Below are 26,319 nucleotides of genomic sequence, written 5' to 3' on the forward strand. Positions count from 1 at the left end.
ATTATTAGCTTGCGCAGTGCCGTCGTCGAGTGGGTCGGATAAGATAAAGGGGAAGGGGAAATCAGCTGAAATTGACGGTTGTCTATCATTTTCTTGTGCATTCACAATATTTGTATTAACATTTTGTCCCGCTATCTGTGCATTAACATGGATCGAATAATTTGTCGCAATTTTAATCTAAAATGCATATCACATCTTTAAACGCCGGCAATATTTTCATATTTATATTTTAAATTATCGCCTGGTCCATTGTTAGATGATCCCTATTCATTAATTTTTCATGGTGTCATATTGGATTATTATTGGATGATTTGTTGCTTTCAAACATTAATGAGGTGTGTTCGAGAGTCAAGGTCGTTGGAAAGACGTAAATCCTCGGATGGTAACCCAAATTGTATGAACTTTCGATAGTATCGTTTTGGAGAATTTTGGTTGTTGTGGTCAACATTTCAGGTATTTTTTAGGGCTCGTGTATTTTTTTGCTGTAAGTTATGGAGGCTGTGATTATAATTTCTGCTAATGAATATCAGCCATCGCGGGATAGATGGATTAATCCGTAGACTACCCGGAGGTAACAGTTAAGGTGTATTCAAGTATTCATTTCCGTTGACTTTTGGCTCATAAACTCTAAAGACCTTGATTTTTTCGGGAAGAAATATCTGTGATAGATCAAAGATTTTTTGGGAAGCGTACAATTCCCTTAATTGAAATTAATATTTTAACGAAAGTATTTTGGTAACGCTGAGATTAGGCTTTTGGACTTGATAACAAACAGTGGAACTCGCTTATGAAATTACAAGTCGGAGTCATAAATGCGTATTGTGTTTTTGTACGGCAAACATATTTCAAGAAACTCCAAGAGAAATGTCAGAAGTGTCGGGAATGAATATTGCTATGGGTGTCGTTGGCGTTTACATCTTCACCTCACTCATGCTCTTTAAGAATCCAAATCTTATTCACAAAGTGAGGAAACCTAAATTTAAGTGCAGGCATATCAGCCACCGTGGAGGTAATTTTTTATCCTGTTAATTGTAGTGATTCATCTAAAGTGGCCTTTGTGGTATCTCCAAATTGATGAACCTTTTATTCTCAGGCGCGGGAGAGAACTATGAGAACACCATGCAGGCTTTTCAGCGGTGAGCCAAGTATTTTTTTGTCTTTATCTGTGGGTGTGCTATATTTCTATTATCTTTTGTTGTGGTTCTTCAGGGCTGTAGATCTGGGAACTGACATGTTGGAGTTAGATTGCCATTTGACCAAGGATGGAAAAGTGGTCGTCTCTCATGATTCTAATCTCCTTCGCTCAACTGGTGTAAATGTGGACATTTCAGAGCTTGATTATGCTGAGTTGCCTCTCCTTCGGACTGAGCTACCGCTTGACTTTGATCCAGGTAATGGCCGTGTTGTAAATGGGACTTATGAAAATATCTAGAAAAAATTTGAAACTCATATTTTTATGACACTGTGACCAATGACTTTCACACGCCATGACACGTATGCACTAAAAATGTTTGGCTTGCAATGAACACATATACTGTGAAAACTTAATGATCTTTCTTATTCAGTGGATATCCCTTTAAATGACTTATCTTCTTCAGAACCAGTTGTTTTGCTGGTATCAGTGTATTTTTATTTACGATATTATATATAAGACTATGTTGACTTAGTTAACCACTTTCACTGTTATTGAATCCTCTCCTCTTCCAATTACCTTATGTATCTACTGTAGGACCAAAAATTTTTTGTTCTTCTTACCATTGCACTAATGTGATTAGGCAGGCATCCGACTTTTTTTAGTTAAAATAGTGTAATAATTAGAAGAAATATCTTTGCCTTGGTCAAATATTCCTAGTGGAAGTAAAACTAAATGTTAAAGAGTTTAAAAATTAACGAAAAACTTGTTTAATCAGGTTCTCTCCTATGTGTCTTAATGCTCCACAATACCAATTAATTCCCAATAAACTCTATCCCATATAGCTACAAAATTAGGTTGAAACAATGTTGGTAGCTAAGAAACAAATCATTAACCCTTTTACTGCCAGCCCATTTCAGGTTGTATGTACGAAGACTGCCAAGGCTTTTTTCCGGAATTTGCAATATTTCAGATTTTAAAAATTTTTCAGGTACTTAATTTTATTTAATACGTCTAAATTTTTCCCAATTTTTAAGATATATTTATATCCTATAACCATAGATAGATTATGGGGGTTTACTTAAATTACAGCCGTTGAAAAGGCCACAATCATGAAAAAAGTGAATTCAGTCGGGCCGATAAATCGACCCGCGGCAGTTTTCCCTCAACCAGCGAGGGCCGATATATCGGTCCAGTGGCAGTAGAAGGGTTAAAGCATTTTTAAAAAAGATGAGTCATTTTCAGTCTCCTCGCTGCTGGAAATTGTATAAGCATTGAGGTGAGGAAGCAATGCATCGGGACCTGTATTTGGAGTGTGATTTTTTGTGGTAGTTAAGCATGGGCAACAATAGCAGTATAGAAGTTGATATTTGCAGTATTCAAAATGTGGTGTTATCGACGAACATTGAAGATCAAATGGATAGATCATGTGAGTAATGCAGAAGTTATTGGAGGGAAGCAATGACTCTAGTAAACCTAAGTAAGAAGGCGGAACAACTTAATCTGTCACATCAGTAGACACGATGACCTGATGAAATAATCTTTAAAGAACAAGGGGAAGGGAAGAATTGCGGTGGGAGGCCTTGGAGGAGGTGTATGTTGCTGGTGATGAATGGTGTAAAACGGAAGAATTACGTTAGTGTGAAAAGATTAGCCGATCGGAGAACTGAGTGAAGAGCTGCATCAAACTCATCTTTGAATTGCTGACTCCTCCTGATTTTTTTGACAAAGATCTACAAATTTAATTTATTTGATTATTTTTCATATTATCAGGCTGTTAAGTGCTCAACCTGAGCATATTTTTGGTGATGTACCTCACTAGTGAAATATTTTTTTGAAAATTTCCTTTTTTTAGTATTCGAAGTAAAACGGAAAAGAGTTCAAGAAAATATCCCATTTTATACTGCGGAGGTTATGTCCTACCATGTGTTTTTCCTAAGTTTTTCTTAAATAAGATGGATATTTGAAAAGTTTAAAAATCACATTTTCATGCTTAACATCAAAGTTATTGTGAATGTGGGCTCCAAATTTTGCATGGCTCAATAGCTCTCCGAGACTCCCTTTACTGGCAGGAATCATTGAAATTCCTCTCAGGGCCAGGTTCAATGTGTTTATCCTGCTTTCTACCTTTACCATGGGTGCTTATTGGGCTGGAGGTACTCTCTGTTATTGGTGCTATAAAACATCAAAATGTGGGCCGGATGTACTCTTTGTTATTGGTACTATAAAACACCAAAATGTTAAGTAACAAAACTAACTATGTTTTTCCCCCTGTGTTGTATAATCCTTAATGTGCCCACAATCGCATAGATGTATGGTAGTATTTAAATTACAGAAGATCACATGCTTATTCCACTCTGAAATTCTTTTGCATTTGTGAATTCTATTGTAAAGCATTATGGACCTGGGAATATTTTATCAATACCGTTGCATTAATTGTCACACAATTGATTAAATAGAATAGTGCACTATTAGATGATGTGATATGTCAGTTTAAAAGCTATAAAAGTTTGCAGTGTGGATACTGTGACTGCCCTCTGTTCCTTGACAAGGAGGGAAAGGCGGATGAAGGAGGTTAAAACTGAAGGGAGTAACTTGAAGTGAGAGTGTAGGAGGCACAGGAGCCAAGCAAGGGAGAGGGATTGATACTCCTGAGAAAGGAGAGAAAAATGGGGAAACAGGGGAGCTCTATGTCAAATTGAGGTGAGGAATAATTGAGCCTTTGGGTGGATTCAGCATCAAATTTGGGGGAGGGGGTCATGACCTGAGTCCAAGGAGTATGGAATACTTCTCGGGGGAGGGGTGTTTTTACAGTCGGGAATAAGAAACTTCTAAATAAAAAATAAACTTCTCTCATATTTGGGACTTGTGGCCATGCACTTAAATATATGTACACTTCCTTTACTCTTTTACGGGGATACAAAAACTATTAAATTACTAAAATTTAATAAATGTGACTTAAATTTGGGGTGAGGGGTCATGACCCCTGTAATTCCCCCCTAAATCCATCCCTGGCCTTGACGTGGAGAATTGATTGGCATATCGTAGCTGCATTTTTTGACCTAGCATTTTTCTAACTGTAGCATTTTTCTACTAAAGGGGCATCTATTAATTACGTGCAGCATTTAGGGGGGGATCAAGCCGATTGTCATCCATATCAACTGGGGGACTTGGGGGGGGGGGGGGGTCCTGGCAAGTACCTCATAATTGTTTTCCACAAGATTCAGTGTCAATTGCGGCCTAAGTATTCTTAAATACTAGACTTTAACTTACTAGATTCTAAATTTAACTTAACTGTAAATAAAAATAATGTTTTTTAATAAATCCAACCCAATGAAGCATAGATTAGTATTTACTAGAGATGGGTCGAATAGCAGATTTCTCAAACTCGAATATCGAATTGGAATATTATATCATTGCCCGAATATTCAAATACCAGGAATTTCGAATACTAGAATTGTGCAAAGCATATTAATCGTACGATTTTTCTTCTATTTCCCTTGATGAATGTATAGATAAAAAGGTAAATAGTGGAACCTCTATCTATCGTTTTTCAGGGGGAACGAAAATAATGATGAATGCGGAAATGTTTGACTAGGTTGCCTATGCATCAGGAAACTCAGGATTTTGGCGATTAATTGAGATTTCCTTTAAAGGATTCAAACAGGAATTTGGCTGATCAATGGAATATTTTAATTTTATGGAAACAATTTGGGCATATAGTTTATTCAACTAACATCTCTTTCAAATATCCTAAGGAGACACACCACTTCACGAAAAAATGATTGCATACCGTCTCGGCTTTTACACCGCTACGATGGATTTTTGTCTGATGTATATACTCCTATCAACGAAACGCCATTTCAGCGGCACACCGATCTGATACTCAGCTTCATCCAACTTCTTATTTTCAACAGGTAGCTCGCTTTACCCTCACTCCTACTGTCAAGTGCTAGCGGACAATCCGAGGCATTTTTCAAAATACACGTGCTTCTCCACCGGATTTTCTCCAATTATTTTCTGTCCATCTTTGGAAGTTCTCACGAGATTAGCAGATGAATTCAAATTGCTAGCAGGGAGAAACCAAATATCTTGAGAAAATATCCCTTCGTCTGTGACTGTGACAATAGAGATTTATAGCATAACTCATAAATTGTAACTTGATATATGTTTTTGAAAAAAAATACTGCATCAACTTCCGAGAAGCTCAGCTGCGAGGATAACGAGTTTTGCCAGAATGCTAAGTCTCCATCGTATTTGACATTTATTTCCTCGCGTAAAATGCTTAAATTTAGTCAGAACTACATCGTGTTTGGTCTTATTCTTTTTGAAATTATGCGCACATTACTATTATTTCAATTCAATAAAGGTGTTATATCAATTGCCGAAAGTCGTTGTTAGACACCTTTTGTGCTAATAGATAACTCATGCAGCGGTTGACCTCCAGAAATGGGGAACTTTGAAGCAGGTAGGCAGAAAAAGTTCAGTGGGGGAGAAAGAAGGAAGGGTGAAACACGATTCTATTATTCTCCTGTAAATTGATATTTTCTATTGAAGCTTTTGATTTATGGTCTTCGTAATACGAACCCTGGGCACGCTGGGGCCTTTTGTTAGATTTCGGAGAGGAGGAAAGCGTCGGAGGAGGGGCCGAGGGCTGATGGATGGAGGGGGTAGTGGATTTTGGGAATTGAGCTACGTAGTTACTATCCCAAGGTATGTACTGAGGTTATCCTGGAGGTGGGAATCAGGGATTTTCAGATTTTTTCACCCGATCATATTCAGTTCCCCACGTTTAACTCTTTTCACCGCTCTAATCCACGAATTTTATGTAATTTGTCAACTTGCCTAAAACGGCGCTGCATGCACTAAACCACTACAGTTCTCTACATTTTTCCGAGTCAACTACCAACAACGTGCATGTGACAGTGTATGACGCAAAATTCAAAGTATTCGAGGTTCTCGAGACTGTACCTTTAGCATAACTATTCGAGATCTCGAATAATTTCTAGTATTCGAGGTTTTCGAGTATTCGCAGATACTATTTGCACATCTCTAGTATTTACCTTAAAAATATGCGTTTTCAATAATATTATGTGAGATTAAAAGGAGGAGAGGGTTGAGCGAGCCAAATCTCACCATACCTCACTATGAGGGAGAGGGGGTTCTAACATTGCCAAAATTACCTCACGTAATTAATAGGCCTATATTCTTAAGTTCCTATATACTTAAGAGTGCTTTGCTATTGGTATAATGTCAGGGAAATAAAGATTGGACTGGGAGTCAGGGAAATCAAAAATGGAAAGTTGTTATGAGCCCTTCTCACCTGGATGAGCAACATAAATTTCAGAGATGAAAAAAGGAATAAAATGGTATGAAAATCTCTATTTTTTTTATGGTTTCTTCTTCTTCTATGGGAGGGAGGGGAGTTTTTAGAAGGGAACTGCGCTTACCTGGTTCATATTGAATGTAGGAGGGGTTTGTGGCTAGACATGTCACGTGAATGACACATCTTCACAGTGTCGGGCAGGGGCGGATTCAGCATCAAATTGGGGAGGGGTTTCATGACCTGGGTCTGGGGAGAATGGTTCCCCACTTTTTGATAAATTTTGCTGAGGGGTCATGACCCCTGTGGACCCCCCCCCCCCCAATCCGCCACTAGTGAGGGAGAATTATATGGCATAAAAATAGTACCTATCATTTATTAAAAATCAGAAGACCTGTGACAGGTTCAATCAATTTTTCAATGTGATGACTAAGTAATGTGCAAGCAAGACTGGTTACAATTTTCTATATAAATTTTCGTACCCTTAAGCATCTCTGTGGGAATATGTAGTTATATAATAGATCCTGTCATAAAGTGGTGGTCAGCTTTTGATTACCAAATGGTCTACTAAAGTAGGAAGTGTATTTCATGTAGTAATATGGGCTGTGGGCTAATTACCTGGTGCATGACCTACTATTTGAAGGGAGTAGTTCAAAACTAATTGCATTGCATGATACCTGAGTATTTACTTCTTATCGTGGACATGGTTTTTGCTGTTTTGTGTCTGAAATTGGAACATTTATTGCAGATAATACTTATCAAGGCTCTGGACGTCCAGAGGAACGTAAGATATCTCTGCTGGAAGATGTTTTTAAGTCATTTCCAAATGTTCCTATTAACATAGATGTTAAAAAAGATGATGATAAATTGATTGATGAAGTTTCTAGTTTGATAACTAAGTACAAACGAGAGGAACTGACTGTGTGGGGTAACTTCAATGAAGCAGTTACCTTAAAATGTTACCAAAAAGTGAGTCTTTTTGCATTTTGATGTATTTTTTCAATTAACATTGATGGGAAGGCTACTAATAAAGTAGCTGTGACCAATGAGGAACTTGCATGGGTCGTAGATTGCTCTAAAAACTATTTTGAATAAGTTAAATGGATGCATTAGCTCGCAAAAATACCTTCAGTTTCTCCATTCAATATCAAAAGAAATAAAAAAATTGCATTTAAAATCGAGAAAAATTTCTCTGAGCCGACCACTGCGCGAAGACACCCGAGCGTTGCCGAGGCCAGGCGTGACGTCATAGGTGCCTAAACAACCGTGGGGAGTAGGGAAATACGCTGAGCGCTTGGAGTAAAATTTGTTTTGAGGGAGTATTTAGCCGCTAATCGCCACTTAATTTTGTTCTGTTATTCTTGGGCAAGTTTTCCTATTGCTATTGTGCCTAGATTATTACTTGGGATATTAATAATGCGGCATCGGGATGATGAAGTACAAGCGTTTCACTTCGTGTTTTAGTTATCAGAAAAATGGATGATAACGTTGCCACTCGTTCGAATAGTACACCTGAAATTCATCTACGTCTACATAATATCCCGCAAGCCGCCTATAAGGCGTGTGGCATAGGATGTTAGGACACCAAAAATTGATGCCATGACCCTCATGGAATTTGTTAAGACAAATTATTGCTATATGTTGGCGGCAAATCGAGTTGTAAAAGAAACTTGTAATACTGGAGGATAACGATCGTAAGCTGTGCTGTTGACATTAGAGTAAGCTGTGCTGTTGAATTTGGCAACGCCGGATTAGCGGAGAAGGTAGTCCTATCCGTCCTACGGTACGAATGCACAGCAAAACAGTCTGCACACAATCCACATGTGAGATCGCGATCGGTTCCGCTGCCAACACACACACAAGCTACAACCTATTTCAATAATATAGGTAAATCCATAAACAAAATACTAGCATATACCATAAAAATATAGCGGGAAATAGGCAAATACTCTTATCAAAAACTGGATGTCACTGTCACATTCTTATATTCATCACGTACAACTTACAATAACAGAACTCGTTATGATGAATACAACTATTTATTTACTGATTTAAACCCTTAAATTAGCCCACACAAGTGACACAGGTGACATTTCTCACTACTATTCGTTGAAATAATGGAATAACAAACTTTACACACAGTTTTTATTTCAATAGCGTGATCGTGAAATGTCATATCTACGGTGAACAACGGAGATTAGCACGCCACTGACAATTTTTACACTACTGTTAGATATTTATCGATAGCGTAATAGCACTTTTTACAATTCATTCACGATGGAACACTGATAACTCTTGGCCGATATTTTTCAACCTTGTCAAACTTTGTGCATTACAACCACTGGCACTGTGATTATTATCAGTAGCTTAACCGGAGACGTCACGTTGAAAATAACACTATTTTGGCACAAAAATGTTCCTAGATGTCTCCAATCAGCGAGCAAAAGTTGCATTGACTGGAATTCATCCCATAATACAAGCACAGATAGTCCTAAACGACGAATTCTCCGGTACCTACGAATAAACGGATGAAGTTATTGTATATAAAAGCTAAGCGGACATCAGTAAACATCAAAATCCTTCTAATTGCATACTTAAATGAATGATATGCCGTCGATAACATCAACTTACAATTAACGTATCCCCCTTCCAATGGCCGTGGCTCAGACTCCTACCACGATGTTATTTAGGTATTATATAATTTTTGGTTTAACTGCTCCAGTTTTATATTTTATGCCCGTACTCAGATATTAATATTATAAATAATGCAAAATATGAGGGCTTCCAAGCCTCTATCGTCGGATATTTATCTCTAAATATAAAATAATCAACACGTATAACAAACGAAGCTCTCACAACTGCTGGCAACTATAATAAACAATCACAACAATAGCTTCGCGTGATGTTTAGGCACCTTTGACGTCATCGAGGCTTCGTCGGCAGTGGCTTGGGGGGTGAGGTAGTTTTTCCCGCGCTTTAAAATTCGTAATATTTATCATTAAATATCTCGCGAAGGAAAACTCAGATATACATGCGGTTTTCTTTGTTGTATTCAGAAAATAATTTTCTATCCGCCTGTGAAATAAAAAAAATTCATGCAAGTTCCCCATTGGCTGTATTAGAAGTTTAATTTGACTGCCAGTATTTACTTAATTATGAGGAATTATTTGACTTATCTATTGAATATACTCAAGTTGCCAGAAAAATACTTGTGCAGTAGATTCCGGTTAATTGGGACACATTGCGGCAGGTGCACTTTGCCCCAATTAGGCGAGCTATCCCAATTATGGGCATAAACAAACATTGAAATGATAAAAAGGAGACTAAAGTATGCTGATAATGCAAACTATAAACTGTTAATTTGCTTAATAAATCAGTGAGAATAGTTTGAGAATAGTTTAACTCTCTGGAAATGCTGTATATATGTAGTTTAACTCTCTGGCAATGCTGTATGAATACTCTCCGGCAATGCTGTATGAATGTCTTTTACTGTCCAAATAAAGAAAAATTCACGGTTAATTAGTGAAGAAAATGTGAATCCTAAATATTTCATTTACTTTTAAAAATGCAAATACTTTTCAAATCGCATCCTCTAGTCTAATGTATTCTGCTGCATTCTCGTCATCCTTGTCGCACAAACAAGTCGGCACAGACTTCCAATTACGACATTGAGCTACCCTCATTGTCCTCTTGCATGAAGAAGAGTCATAACCCCACAATGAACCTTCTTGCTTCCTGAGATGTCACTCGGCTACACTGAGATACGACTTTATCTCCATAACTATCCTCATCTTTAGCTTCACCTTGTTGCCTGTAAAATATGGTTTCAATAATATCACTGTCACAGTTTTCAATGGTGTCACAGCAGTCCAAATTGCATTTGATAATATCGAACTCTTCCTTTCTTTTTATTTAGTGCAGTTTCTAATTGTATTCACCTTCTAATTCGTCTGGAATGTTGAAATCTGCATTAGATTGTTTGAAACCTCAATAAAAAAGACAATGTGCATTCTTCTGTTGAGAAACAGACGAATTTTCTTATTTTTAAATATTTGCACGTAATTTAATTGCGTGTAATATATGCTGTTTTTTTTCGACGATTCGTAAAAGAAATGTTCATACAAACTTCGTTATTACGAACCTCCGGTTTTTTGGTCCCGTGAACTTCATAATAAAGAGCCTACTGTAATAATAAGGCAAGAATAGCCACTCTTATGTAAATAAGATTAAATTAAAGGAGGAAATTATAAAAAAAACCTATTCTGATGCAAAAAAAATTAATTTCATTGCGAGTATGGGGTCAGTGTTGCCGACTCATGGCCCAATAAAGTGGTCTACTACCCCAGTTAAGAGGAGAAAATTCTGGGATATTATTTTATTGGGTTCTGTTCTTCAAGATCTGCCCCAATTAAGTGGCTGCCCCATCAACTGGAATCTACTGCATTAGTTATCCATTTTATTAATTTGACAATTAATTACAATTTATTTATTTTCATTTCTCAAATGGTGAATCTCAGTGTAAATGTGTTACAAGTGCAAGTAAATTCGCTTGTGGTCATTATTGTTCTTCAATTCAATGTGACCAGCTTTTACATTAATGATGTTGAGGTCTTGGGGGTCTCACATTTGGCTGATTGATCTTCTGGTTACAGTTTCATACCCTAACCTGAAAAATTAGCATCAGCGAGATTGCATATCAGTGTAGACCATTTCAAAAACCTTATACTATGAATATACAAGGTTGTTCTCACATTATTACCATGGAAAATAGTTGTTGAAGACTCATAAAAGTCACTGTAAATTAGGGAAAACAGGAGGGAAAAAAGTGTTACCTGCTGCTCACTTTTACCAACATCGCCATACGTATGGTGTTGCAGTGGCTATGGAGTGGGGCTTGCCCTGATGTCAATATTTTTCCCAATCCAAGGGATGGTATCAGTAGAAAGGTTCATTGATCCATTTTATGTTGAGGCCAGAGTTTATTTAGTTTTGCTCAGTGTTAATAGACTTGTACTTATTCATTTTGCGAGTCAATAGCTTCCATAATAAGCATGGATAAGTGGTGTTTGTTCTCTTGATAAAACTGTCAACTCCTAGAATAAAATTTTATAGCCTGGTAATGATATATCCTAATATATATTATAGACTTTCAAATGCTAATTCAATTGTTAGCCTTATGTAGCATGATATTGATCAGTATGAAATTCATTTTCAAAGAAACAAATATTCTAAGTAACAAGCTTACTTATTGGGTAGGTTAGGCATATGTATTTGTAAAATATCATTGTAATGGTTCCCTAGAATCATCTACAAAGTTAACCAATTAAATGCATAAATAAATAGAATAATTTATACTTGTTGCCTTCCACAATTAAAAAAAAATCAAAGCCTGAAGTTGTAGTGAACTAATTATTGACGTGAAAATTAAAGCATATTAAAGGTATATAAAAAAAAGTGAAACATTTATTGCTGAAAATGTCATTCCATGTACGTAATCGCGGCTGCATTAATGGTCTCTTGTAGTGTCGGTTCGATTTGCGGAGGTCGTTAGGCAGTCACGGGGGTGTCTCTTTGGTATGTTAAGTGGAGGTTTTATGATATAAAGAGGTTCACTACAAAGAGGTTTGCCTATAAATTTACATGTAAATCTTTGAACGTAGGTTTTCGCAGCGAGGGGCATCGTTGATAATGGCTTCCGGGTGCAGCTGCGTGTTGCGCTTTGTCGTGCAAGCTTTCGCGACCGTTGCAGGACGCATCATCAGGTGATGAATGAAATTACAGAAATCGGTGGTCAATTAATATACTCGTCCACCTCCCCCATCCACCGGAGTAGTGGGGGAGGGGGGCGGAGTTGACGTCAGCAGAACTCTCACCCCTGTCCTTGAGCGACGAGCGGACTCTTCTTGTCTAGCGAATAACCTTGTTGGTAACATATTCGTCGTCTTCTCTTTCGGAAAATCGTTTTCCACGTCTGGCTGAGTTTAACGCCGTCCACTCTGTTGAAATTTTGGGGGCATTTTTCAATTTTTTTACAGGAAAGCAACACACACGGACCGTTACCTCCACGCGCACTCCCACCATCATCCTCAACAGAAAGCATCGGTCATGAAAACACTCCTTCATAGGGCCAGAGTGGTTTCTGACGATGGCGCTCTGAAGAAAGAAGAGGATCGCGTGAAAGAAACCTTCAGACAGAATGGATATTCGGAAGCCTTCATCCATCGCCAGGCAAGAATTCCGAATAAACGCCTACCTGAAGATTGCGCGGAGAGAAGAGAGAAAAACAAGCCAGTGGCCTATGCCACCATCCCATACGTCGCTGGAACGTCTGAGAGAATTTCGCGTGTGCTGAGAAAAGCAGGCATCGTGACGCGCCACAGAGCATTAAAGAAGATGAGCGACTTGTTTCCATCTGCCAAGGACCGACTACATCCCCTCAACGTGGAAGGCGGTTATAGAATCCCATGCTCATGCGGGAAATCTTACGTCGGGCAGACAGGGCGCTCCGTGACTTCTCGTCTCAAAGAACACAGCCGTGCGATATTACATCGTGACACGGAGAAATCGGCGATAGCGGAGCATGCCTACTCAGAAGATGGACATCGAATTTTAATCGACGAGACGCAGGTGTTAGCCCAAGAAAAATTTTATCATCGACGACTAATTCGGGAGGCTATTGAAATTGAAAAATGCCCCCAAAATTTCAACAGAGTGGACGGCGTTAAACTCAGCCAGACGTGGAAAACGATTTTCCGAAAGAGAAGACGACGAATATGTTACCAACAAGGTTATTCGCTAGACAAGAAGAGTCCGCTCGTCGCTCAAGGACAGGGGTGAGAGTTCTGCTGACGTCAACTCCGCCCCCCTCCCCCACTACTCCGGTGGATGGGGGAGGTGGACGAGTATATTAATTGACCACCGATTTCCGTAATTTCATTCATCGCCTGATGATGCATCCTGCAACGGTCGCGAAAGCTTGCACGACAAAGCGCAACACGCAGCTGCACCCGGAAGCCATTATCAACGTTACATGTAAATCTGACAGGACCGTAGAGGTGGTATGAAGTAAGGAGGTTTATGATGTAAAGAGGTTCACTACATGGAGGTTTTACTGTATTATTTTTGCGTAGCTGTGATTTTTTTATGGGATCTCAGAAATGAACAATTACAGCTTCATTCACTTTTTGAAACTGCTGATTGTTTTGTTTCCTGATGCTGCTCTAGGGCAGGGGGTGAAACTATTATCATTAAAGCCAACTTATGTAAATCTAAGAGATCGAGTCAAATATCTGGCATTGTGAAAAGTCTAGTGTATCTCATTCTTCAACAATGAGGACCAAAAATCAATTTCCTGTTTGTCAAAAATGTTAATGTGTATAGATAAATATATGTTTGCTTACAATCACCCAGCTACTATTATTTCAAGACTTCCCATCGTTATTATTAACTTGACTAGCATGAATGACTGCCCAATCATGCATTTAAACCAAAATGTTAGGAAGAATGGGTGGAATTCGACATTTGCAGTTTAAATTTTCATTGCTTGTCCATGTGGATATATTTAAAAGTTTTTGGTAATATGGTGGATTTCAAAAAGTTTTTCTGATAATTACATTATTTAATGCAAAATTTATGAGTCCATTGTAATAATATACCTGTGTTTTAAATTGAAAAATGGCCTAATATTATCAGTTTTGTATTCTTCTTTGAAGTGCCAATGGGAATAAAAGCTATGGTAGATAAAATCTTGAAAACTTTACGACTTGATCTTTGTAGGATCGTAATGCCAATTTAGCTATTTTCTCTTGCTGTTGTGAAAATGATTATGTGGATTAGACTGGGCAGACACTTGGCCACTAGTTTTAGCAAAGTAACAAAACTAATTCTTGTCCAGGTTTATGAAAAGTTAGGCTGGATTTGACATTGTTGGTGTAGCGTTTAGTTAATGCTATCAAATTTTCCTTTTTTGTCGCTGGCATGCAAAATTCCATTGCAGTATTTTTTCTGATTGTGGAGATAACGTTTGTGAAATTCACCATATACAATTTATGGACGACCTAAGTCCCATTCATTACTCCTAGTATTTTCATTATACTTAATTTGTAGTCCTTGTTGTAGGTATTTGGTGGTTTGTGTTAATTCTTAGCTGTTTGTATTAGTTTTTATTATTTTAAGTGCCTACATGTTTAGTGTGTACATTGAAGTAATTTTTTTTACATTAATGGTTGTGGAAGATTGTTAGAGCTTGTTGTTTGGATTGCTTAAATTTATAGCTGAAGCTACCAGTTTCAAATGATTGTGCTTCGGATTAAAAAGCTGTCATGGTTAAAAGTGTGTTTGTACATTATTCAATCACATCAATTAATAACAAGTTTACTAATTTTAGTTAGTTACGGAATGAAATAAGTAGGCTGGATATTGGAATATCAAAAGCATTGGAATTTTTTGAAACTGATTTCACTTTAGATCCAACGTTGTAATAATAATGGAGAAGGATCATCACTTTTGCTCCACCACTCCACATCTGATACATTAAAATTCTGTGTTTATGTTATTTTGAGTGTCAAAACATGAGTCATTGCAATTTTGTGCTTGTTATAGGGTTGGGTATAACCTGAGATTTTATTGTCTGTCTCCTCTCACCTGTCATTATGGTTCTAATGCTAATCATGGCTTAGTTCTATATTTTTAGTTTTGATCTTACATAATGAAAGTTAAGCAATACTGCGACCAAATCATTCCTTTTTAACTTGCAAAATTTCTCCAAAAAATGGTCATCATATTTTCATTTTAAAAAGATAGATTTATATAATAATGTAGTTGAAGTCTATGCTGTTTTAATTTTTAAAATTTCATTATCATAGTATCAAAATGATTTTAATTGGCTTTGTGGAAACCATCTAATATAGAAAATCAAACACCCTTGAAATCTCTAATAAATGTATGTACGTAGTAATTACTTCAATGACCGTGGAATATCATCATTAGGGGGAGACTTGAAGACATTTTGGTGAGAGTACATTAAGGAGATTAGAGTGGAAGGAAAAGCTAAAGATCTACATAGCATGGTTTTATCCGTGAAAGAAGACAATAGAAGGGCCCCTTTTGATAGCCCTTTAAGGTGAAAGAATGCCTTGTTTGGAAAGTAACTTATCTCCCTGTGCAAAACTTTGATCATTGCCACAGAATATCAGGTGTGGATAAGAGGTAATGAGGCAATGGGCTTGTTCTCCAATTATTGGTATTGCCGATTGTGATCAGTTTGAAAAATGAAGAGACCTTTACATTTCCATTTTATGATTCCTTGCTTACTTCTGTAGCTATTTGTGGCAAAAAATCGATGGCCTTAACACTTTTGCTGATAAATTGATGTCACTGAGTGGGTATCTATGTCTCAACTACTCATTAACCTGTTGCATCGGTCTCATATGGTTTTGTGTTGCTTACACTCAAGTGATGGATTCCTTTTTTGGCCGTTACTCCCTGAACTAGGCAATAGACTGAAACTCTAAATGATGGGACTAAGTCATGTAAATTGGTTTGCAAAAAATATTTTTCCTCGTTACTTGTCTTTCCACTTCACCAACTGTCTTCTTCTAATGAATTGCGATTTCTTGTCTGAGTGAAAAACCCTATTCCTCCTCCATTTTAAAGTATAATGGTTGATAAATTGATGATTGGAATTCAAAGTGGGATTCATAAAGAAAATAACAATTGGAGCATTCATCAAGATTTGAAATGAGAGGGCAGCTACGAAGTGTGTAGTGGGTTTAGTATTAATCTTGAGCTTACTAACTACTTCATTAATATATTTTTCTGTTTTATAACTGTGGGATTCACACACATTCAAGTGGTAGGAGTAGCAACTTTTATAATTGAGGAATGTGGAAATCGAGTTGAGAGAAAATTATTCGATTTCCTTTTCTTAATGCTATCTGTTGCAATTCACAAAATTTTACAATACTGAATCAATGTCTCTTGATTCTGGTTATACCAAGGTTGTGTTGTTTATTTATTGATCTGTGCCATGAACCTTATCTTCATGCTGGATATCAATGCCTTGATGAAATTTTAATGCAGTGACACCCTTGGAACTGTAAAATTTTATTTTTTTGTACCTTGTCCATACCTTGTGAGTTATCCCATCACTCACCAGGTGAAGTTCTATAATTAAATATTTTCAATTTCCTCAGTTCTTCACTAGCAAAGTAAATATGAAATTTTAAAAAGTTAGAAATCACGTTTTCATGTATAACTTCAAAATTACTGTGAATATGGGCTAAATATTTTGCATGGCTTAATACCTCACCAATACCTACTATTAAGCCAAGAATATTTAAAATATCTCATGGGGATGGATACACAATACTTTTCCTGCTGTGCCCTTGTTATTTCTCATGGTTTTGTTTTATATTTTTTCGGCTGGGTAAAGATCATCCATTTTAATATTGAAGAAAGCCTCTGTGACTTTTATTTAGGAACCCTGAATAGATAAGGTCATGCATGCTACGTGTTACATTTTTTGTTGTTGCATCAATTTTTGGGTATCAAATTTGTGTGGTGGTTTAAAGTTGGCTTTTTATCCCTATGGCTTATGTATGTACGAGTCCTGCAAGTAAAAACATTTTTGGAAACTGCCCCTTAATTAATGTCTCGTAAGCACAGAGCAATGTTCTTTTCATGAGAATTGAATATGTTGCCCCATGAGTATATTTAATTGAGTGATTGCTCACACTAATTGTGGTTTTATCACCCTTTGATCTTGTCATTCCTGCAAAATTTAATAATCGAGGAAATTCCTTGTCCAAAATTATGTCAATTACCTCATCTATCATTTTCTTCCATTAATAAACTACCCACCTTAAGTTTTCGAAATAATGGTGCTATTGCTGAAATAACAGTGCTAATTCCAGATGGAAATGAAAATGATCAAGTGTATCAGCATTAGTTAAGATTGCTATAAAAATTGCTACACCTTTTCTGGATTTCTGGAAATAGTCCAGCTTAGGAAAAACAAATTTTTAAAATGTGTAATATATTATATTTACCACAAGAACCTATTACAATTAGATTTCTTGATTTGCCACTGGTCACATGTATTAGTATGAATGGCACGTCATGTCAAAGTTTTGAAAACTAAATCTGAGAAGAGTATAGGAGAATTGATTGTTGAGTAGCCTTTGCAGCTGTGGGAAATTATTATTTTTTTTTAAAGGAAGCCCGCTATGAAGATTAGAAGTAAAGGTAAGGGGGATGTGAAAGTGAATAAGTTAGCAGTGTTTTGTACTGTATTCATTTAGTGCAATTTGAGCAAAAAATAAGGAAAAAGGAATGAGGATATTACGAAATTTCTCTTGAATATCTAGAACATTTCTACTTCTTTGTTCATGAATTCAGTTGGATTTTTGGTATAATTTAGCCATTGCTATTAATCTGCCCTATGTTGTATGTATGTAATATTGGTAAATCTTTGGTATTTTAGAAATTTTTGGTTGAGCAAATGTGTTATTGTGAATGCATGGTGTATCTTGTATATGTATCTATCTAGTAATGTTGCTAGATGTTATTTAAAAATACTTTCTTTAAGGTTGATTTAATCTATGAAGTCATTTATAATGTGGTGCATCATAACCAGAATTCCTCTTTATTATCTGCTAATTATCAGAGAGAAAGTAAGTGGGAATGTAGCGTTGTAATTGGTAATTCCATGTTATCTGTTTCAGAACTCTAAAATCAACCTATTTTTCTCAATGCAAGGGGTAATGCATCTTGTTTTACTGTTGTATTCTGGGCTTCTCCCTTTTTTCCCTTTGAAAGAAACACACTTGGAGATATTTCTACCCTCAATTTACCTCAGGTGAGATTATCAATTCCTTAATAATAGCATTATTCCTTGTGAAAGCTACTAATTCTAATATTGGCATGCATTCCATTTACGAGGTGGGTCATTAACGTAGTTTATGTGCCCCTGTCTATAGGACTTTCCCAATTATCCTGTAGATTAGAGGCTTCCTCCGTGAAAAAAGTCTTATTTCCTATGATTATTCCAAAGAAATTTGCAAGATGCCCTAAAAGGTTATACTTTTTGCAAATGCGGATGGCTGGAGTCAAAGTGTGTTTTATATACTCTTATATAATATATTAATGATTGATTCTTTAAGAAGTCTACTTGTAGAGGTATTAGAATTTTGTAGTTACTGTTGTACTAAGAGAAATTAAAGACAAGTGCAGTGGAAACTTGTCTTAGTGATTATAGCATGTTGCAAGAATCGCGTTTTAATGAGTGATTGGCAATATTCCACCAAAAGGCATATGATTTATGTGTAAAAAATTATGGATATGTAAATCAAGGCCAAAAAGTCCTTGCCACTTAATGTGCTTGGGATATCTACGAGGTATATCTCATCAGAGTGGTACCTAACTAGTTGAAAATAAATGGGAGCTTGAAAGGGAACTTGAAAATAAACCGGAGCACCCGTTTTGCCGGTGATGGCAAAAAAAAAGCTCAGAAAACAGGTGTATAATGTTTTTCTCACCAGCCACTCAGCGTCTAAGCATGAGGAACACAACACATACAACTTCATCCATTAAAGTGCTTGGCAGCACTAAACTGAATGGCTACCCAGCTTTTGGGTTGTATACTCGGCATGCAGGCACAGAGTCTTCACAAAAATCCGCAACATTAAGACTAGCTTAGCTTCATGTGGGGAGGAGACCCAGTCTGTATGCTGGGCTGCCTGATGTTTATCAGTGGCACTGTGGACAACTTGCTGAGGTTGTGCGCTAAGCGGATTGGGACAATGCCCAACTGATTGATGCCGTGCTGGTGCTGGGCAATGATTTCACTATTTCCTAACTTGTTTTCTATAATAAACGTCAGTCAATTGCAATGTTGAATGCTAGATGTGCCACATCTACATTAGGAATAGTCTGAGCATCATGTTAGTATTTCAATACCACGCCGGCTATTGCTCATCTTGGCTGCCACCACGTTTTAATATTTTTTATTATCACACTTTAAAACACAAACGTCACTGACACAAAATTAAAACACTTTTAAAAGCTTCCACGGCAAAACTCTTGGCAGTGAAGACACACCCACACGCCACAACTTTTACAACCATACTCCCCATCGCCATCCACAATAATCTCCGTCCACCATCACTTGCCTCATTGTTCCTATCCCACCAAGTGTCACATCAACACTCAACTCACATGTAACTCAAAATTAATTGTTACAACGTTATATTCAAAGCCAGGCTGTGTGATGCTCACTAAACCATCTTATCACTTGGAAATATATTTTATTTTCCTTTTCTAATTTCTTGAAGCTGAATTCTTGGTCCTCAATCACCAATTCATGCGGTATAAATCCATGGTGTTACCTGAGTGCTGTCTCAATCTCGAAAAATGTCGACACACACAGGTGGTACACTCGTTGAATATTTATAGCCTCCCCTGGCGTATATTTTTGTAGTATTGCAGTGTTATGTTGTTCTGTTTCTTTAATCTGAATTCTCTGAATGGAAGGCGAAGAGGATCCTAGCCAATTACATGACACTAGTGAGTGATGATGTGGGTAAAGGGTGGAGTTAACTCAGGGTTGTGCTGAGTTTGCATGAGGTTGTCCGGTTGGGAAATACACGATCAGAAAGCTTACTAATCACCTTCCCAGCACCAGTAATCTTTGCCGTCGATTGATTTTTTTACCATCATCTGTCGATTCTTCTTCCATGATTTCAGAAGGTGTTTCTATACCAGATTTTGTTGAATCAAAAAAACCTTGTAAATATCACATAAATAATTTTAATAATGACCAGTTTCGTCTCTGTGTGATATCGTTAGGTGCAAATACAGAATACAGGAGGAGTATGACCAAAAATGCGCTGAGTCAGTAGGGGTAAGTTTACTTTATTGACTTAGCATATGATGTTAAGTCATACTCTTCCTGTATGCTGTATTTCCACCTGACAATGTTGCACAGCCACAAAATTGGTCGACATTAAAATCATTTATGCAAAATTTACAAGTTTTTTTTTAAATTAACATAAGCAATTTCACCAAGTCACGCCTCAAACTATCAATTCCAAATAGGATGGTTTCCCATTATTTTTTTATTGCCTAAACCGTAAGATTACTCCTGGAGTACGAATTTCACACTTAAAGATTTTTAAATGGCGATCTCTACTTTTTTGCGGTTAAATGAAAAGTGAAAAATTTCAAGCGCGCGAAAACACGACGGCTAGGTATGAATGCTGGGAAAATCCCATGTGATGTCATTCTGGTTCCCACTGTCGCAAAGTGAGGTGACCTTGGGGCGAGGATGTGTGTGCCGCTGAGATGCAGGCTACTAGCAGGTAGCGGAGTACCCTGCTAGCAGGTAGTGCGTGGCTTAAATAAGGATTATTCATACCCTATCGAATGAAGGAAACTTTTCGACCATAGGCAGTTTTAATAGGTGATTATTAAGAGATGTTTCCCTGAGCCCTGTGCCTCATGCATGCATTGGTAATCTCAGACGATGTAAAACTCTTATCTACTCGTATAGCATCTAGGTCCCTGTGACATCACGTGGAGTGGCATCGCATGGGTGCCAATGTGGCCTTTTTCAAATGCGGTTAAAGTTGACCAAGTTGCCATTCGTCTAAACTGGGATTTCTAAAACCAAATAATTTGTATATTATGAATACACTAATGGTGGGTAACTAATTGCAATCAATGCCTTTCGTTTTCTTTGATGAAGGAAACTACCCTATTGTCTTGGTTATTCTCAATCTCAAGGGGCTAAAAGGAAAGTTTAGCAACACTTGACTGATGACAATGGGCAAGGGCAATAGATTACGTCTTACTTGCTTAAAGTTGACTTTTTATCCATATGGCTTATGTATGAGTCCTGTGATTGAAACATTTTTGGGAATACCTGCCCCTTATTGTTTCTTAGTGTCTTGGATTGAGCCGCATGCTCATGGAAATGTATCCCGTTACGACAGCCCACCATGCAACTGCAGCTCAGTGTCTGGAGTATAGTATATAGTTTCTGCTATCTTACAGTGATTTGATGCATCTTGCCAAACCTGGACAATCCCAGATCTGTGATCACGTTGCTACAAATTGTGCGTCAAATAGTCATGGAGCTTTGGTGTTTGGAAGTGAGGGCCAATAATTATTTTAGAGTAAATATTGCATTTTTTAAATTTACCATATCTCCAAAAACAGCACTATATTATCCTTTTACATCAGAGCTTTTCAACAAGTTAATAATTAAATGTGCACAAATATCCATGCCCTGAATGGGAACAACCTAACCAGGCAGGGCTTGAACCCGTGACCTGTTTGGCAGGCAAGGATTTAGCACTGCTGCCACTGAGGCCAGCAAAAATGCAAACTTATACACGAATACGCGAGTTAAAGCAAATGTAATCTTATCGCTCAGTGAAATAGCACTGATAAGAAAGGAAAGTGGTAAGTGAAGGTGAACATGGGAATTTAGGAGCTTCATCCTTCACCTTCGGATATGATGAGTGCTTGATGTTGCAAATGATTTTCCGGGGATTAGGGGCACTTGTTAAACTGAGCCTCCTTTGTATCATATGTGATTCTGGTCACAATCTCTTTTAAAATGCACGAAGGCTGTAGATATTTAATTTTGATAATCCGGAAGGGATAGTAGATTTAATTCTTTTTATCTCATCAGGCATTCTTCAACTTGGAGGTTATATCATAGAACTGCATATGTATATAGGTATGTTCTTTGGATTGGCTTGTGGAGGCATATGAGCAGTATTACTTATAAGGGATTTAAGCACAAGGGTTACCAAGGTCAATGTGGAATTCAAAATTCTACATATAAATATAAAAATAACATGACCGGTGTCCATAGCATTGTATGGGTTTAATATAAGTTGTTAGGTTTTTCTCTCAATACAATGAAGAAATTTTCATACAAGTGTATTAAAGTACCAGGAAATGGATTAAGTCTAAGCCACATTTGATACATGCCTATTAGGAGTTACTATTATTACCACTTGTACACAAAGTCAATCAAACTTGAGTAATAGTTTGTTATGTGTAATATATTACTGCAACATTTCCAAAAATTTAAATATTTTCTAAGGATAAATCTTTCCTAGAAAGAGTATAACTGTCATGCAGTATGTAAAGAATGGATGTTTAATTATGAAATTAACTGCTTACTCAATGAATTTTTTTCTCCCCCTTTGTGGAGTTCATTCTCTGTGTGCACTTCAGTGACTTCATTTAGGTTCACAGCTGGCTTTCTTGTGCTTATTTCCTTCAAACTTTTCCCTTTCTCCTTGTATGTGTCCTTCTGTGGTGTCAATGGTAGTCATGGTCTTCTCCATCCGCTAATAATTGTTATAGAGAAATGTCAAAGTGCAGGCATAGGCATTTAGTTGAAGAAAAGGATAGGCTTTTTTGATTGCAAACCCTAGGAAAACTCCCGTTATGGACCATGATAGATTTAATGTTTTTAACTGTCTTATTTTCAACTACAAAGAATAATTGTAACGGGACATATAAATGAACTTATGCTTTTTTCTTCTATTACAATTTTTTTGAAATCTCAAGGTGTTCAGGGCAGAGTTTATGCCTAATTTACATAAGGTAAAACCACCAGTAGTTGACACTGCACTAGTAGTTGACACTTATAATAAAAAAATACAATAACAAGAGGAATAAAGGTGCCAGATGATTAATATTTTTCTGTCTGTGTAGTGTAGCTCTCTAGTGGTGTGTATGTGAACTACTGTACCGCCATCTTTAACAGCAGTCTAACCACAATCATCTGATGACAACAGCCCATGTTTTTCAATTGATTAATGTGATTTCGTTGTGGAGTTTGCTAAGAACAAGCTAAAAGGTAAGCATTGAAAATTTAAACACCAATTATAATTTTGATTAAGGAGATGTTTAATACTTTGTTTTAGACTCTAAAGTATACAAACAGTTTTCAAAATAACCTGTAAATTAAAAAAAAATGGCTGTTTGGCATCATGTCAACTACTGAAACTTTAGATGACATAGTATTGAGTGGTTGACACCGTGTGTCAACTACTCAGGAGTAATATAATTTAATAATTCTGCTTTATTTGAGTGTTATTTAACTGCTTACATTGTTGAACTGTGTATTATAACCTCTAAAACATTTTCAAAGTATTGTATCCAATAGTTGACAGGGGGTGTCAACTATTGGAGTTACAATGTGTCAACTTCTGAATTACTCCCTCTTTCATTTTCAGATGCCTCCAACAAAGGGAAATTTTAGAAATTATACTCAAGAGGTAATGGAAGCAGCTGTGGCATCATTCTCATTGCACTGTACCCAAATGCGACGCATCTCTTGCAACCGATGGATGTTTCGGTTTTCAGGACTCTTAAAGAGCACTGGAAGAAGAAAGTACATGAATGGAGGTTATCCAATTTGGAGGCTCCAGTCTTAAAGAAGAAAGAATTTCCAAAACTTTTGAAAGAAGTTATAGACAATGTGCTACAAGTGACTATCCTGGAAAATGGTTTTAGAAAATGTGGATTGTTTCCATGGAACCCAGAAGCTATCACTCTCCCATTAAACATTGAAGGTGATAATCAAGTCACAAAAGCCAAAGAACGTGGACAATTTTTAAAAGAAGGACTTCGATTTCTCAATGAGAGTATTCCAGAAAGCAAGCTCAAAATATTTTGTAACAGGGATACAAATAAAGAGTTGGAGGAAAAAGATATTTCACTCTTTGAACTGTGGCAGAAGACAAAATTAGAACTGGAAAGTAATTTGTTAAATGCATCTGGTGCTACTAATGAGCCAGACAACCTAAGCATTGTGGATGGGGACCTGTCATCTGCAACACTCACTCCTAGTGCTATCGATGAGTCCACTTATCATACCACTGATGATTACAATATGCCATCTGGAACGAACAACCTTACTTGTATCGATAAGCCTGCTAGAGATAGTATTAATCATACTGATCTTTGTCAAGCTGGAACTTCTAAAGTATCTGCAGAAATCCCCAGCCCATTCAAAAGACACTTTTTTTTCCAGAAAGACAAGAATGAACCAAAACAAAAACGATCAATGAAGGAGAAAATGCCTGCCATTGTCTCAGGACAGCTGTGTCAAGATTATTTTAGAAAGAAGTTGGCAAAAAAGGAAGAATTAGAAAAAAGAAAACTGGAACGTGCTGCCGAGAGACAAAGGAAAAAAGATGAAAAAGAAAGAGCGAAACAAGATAAAGTTCGGCAGCATAAGAAAAGGACTGCAAAGCGGGTGCTTCATTACAAAGACAGCTCTAACTCTGGCATAGAAGAGGTGCCATCAGACAGTGATTTTAAAGATGAGAGCGATGAGGAAAACATACATGAGAAAAACCTAAAGAAACCAGTAGAGAGGAAAGTAGGGGAGTATGTAGTTTTTTCTTATGAAGAAGAGTTATTTCCGGGGGTTATAACTGATGTTTGTGAAACAGCTGCTACTATTACAGCTATGAAAAAATCTGGGAGACTCTGGAAATGGCCAGAAAAAGAGGATAAATTGGACTACGAATGGGAAACTGTATTATACCACATTGACGAGCCTTTAAAAATGAGTACCACGAGAAATGTTTACTCAGTCCCGGAACTTGAATTTTTATGGGATTAACTTCTTGCATTCTGATAGCTTAGCACAATTTATATTCATTTTTTTTAACTTAATTAACTAGAGAATGAGCCTAAGTTATGTAATACGTTAACATTCAATTTTTGTATTTTTCTACAACTTTTATCATTCATTTCATCCCTGTATTCATACAAAGTAGGCAAAATTCATTTATTAAACCTTTTCTCATTTAAAACATATGTAAACTACTAAAGAGTGTCAATAAATAAAGAGTGTATTGAAATAAAGAGTTTTATAAAGTATGTCAACTACTGAAAATAAAATGTGTCAACTACTAAATATTCTTGTTTTCGCTTGGTGTCAACTACTAGACCTGTGCCCGTTAACAAAAAAAATAATAATAATAATTCACATTCATTTTATTAATGTTATTCTTGTGACAGTACGATAGAGGAATACTTTGTACAGCTATCAGTAACTTTAAGTTTCCCCTACAGTGAATTCGGTTTAAGTAATGTTAACAAACAGACATATAAATCCTTAAGGTGTCAACTACTGGTGGTTTTACCTTAGTATTATCCAGCTATTTCTGTAATTCACGTCATTTAATACCATTGCAGTGATTTATTTATTAGTACATATTAGTTTTGATGTGAAAATATTAGCTGATAGGATAATTTAGTGGAGAGCTGCGTTAAACCAATCTTAGGAATGTTGACCAGTGATGCTGATTAGTTTTGATTTCTATCATGAGTAAAGTTGTCTTATTTGTTTTAAGCCTGAACTGCCCAGCCATGCTTGAGTTGTGCTTCCTTCCTATAATGGAAAGTGCTCATATAGAGCAAGCATTGCCCTTTTATTCAGTATCTGCTTTACTATGTAATGGTGTTCTGATGTGTAGTCTTAGCCTCCACATTTAAGTTTTTTTTTCAAGTTCCGCAGCGTAAATATTTCACTTTAGATTCATTCGTATGAGGGAAGAGAACTGGTCCTACTTATACCATAATGTTTTACTTACCTGTTCAATAGTTGACTCATTCACTTACTCTCCCTGTTTCTCACAATGCAATGCTGGTCAAAGGTCTTGCAGGCCTTCTTGATGGATGCAGTAGCTGTATTCTAATATGAAGACCGGACAATAATGTAGTGAAGTCATTGTTCTCCAGAGCATGAAACAATAAACTTGAGCTTACCTACGCTTCAGTTTAATTTTTTTTTAATCGTGTATTTATTTCAAAAGATCAAAATTAG

General features: G+C 36.8%; 2 protein-coding genes across 2 annotated transcripts in view; both read left to right on the forward strand.

Moving 5' to 3' along the window:
• Positions 1 to 48: 48 nt before the first annotated feature.
• The window catches only part of LOC124158742 (lysophospholipase D GDPD1-like), a 35,135-nt gene continuing 8,864 nt past the window's right edge, over positions 49 to 26,319 (forward strand). The window contains exons 1-5 of the mRNA XM_046534011.1: positions 49 to 1,009; positions 1,094 to 1,136; positions 1,210 to 1,391; positions 7,204 to 7,424; positions 18,179 to 18,312. Coding sequence (XP_046389967.1) covers positions 865 to 1,009; positions 1,094 to 1,136; positions 1,210 to 1,391; positions 7,204 to 7,424; positions 18,179 to 18,312 — 725 coding nt within the window. The 5' untranslated portion in view covers positions 49 to 864. The remainder of the gene's footprint in view (positions 1,010 to 1,093; positions 1,137 to 1,209; positions 1,392 to 7,203; positions 7,425 to 18,178; positions 18,313 to 26,319) is intronic.
• Positions 23,072 to 25,446, forward strand: LOC124158741. Its single transcript, XM_046534009.1, has 2 exons — positions 23,072 to 23,334; positions 23,714 to 25,446. The coding sequence occupies exon 2, from the start codon at positions 23,824 to 23,826 to the stop codon at positions 25,108 to 25,110; it is 1,287 nt and encodes a 428-aa protein (XP_046389965.1). The 5' UTR covers positions 23,072 to 23,334; positions 23,714 to 23,823; the 3' UTR covers positions 25,111 to 25,446.

Source organism: Ischnura elegans, chromosome 5 (genome assembly GCF_921293095.1).
Source record: "Ischnura elegans chromosome 5, ioIscEleg1.1, whole genome shotgun sequence".
Taxonomy (NCBI): domain Eukaryota; kingdom Metazoa; phylum Arthropoda; class Insecta; order Odonata; family Coenagrionidae; genus Ischnura; species Ischnura elegans.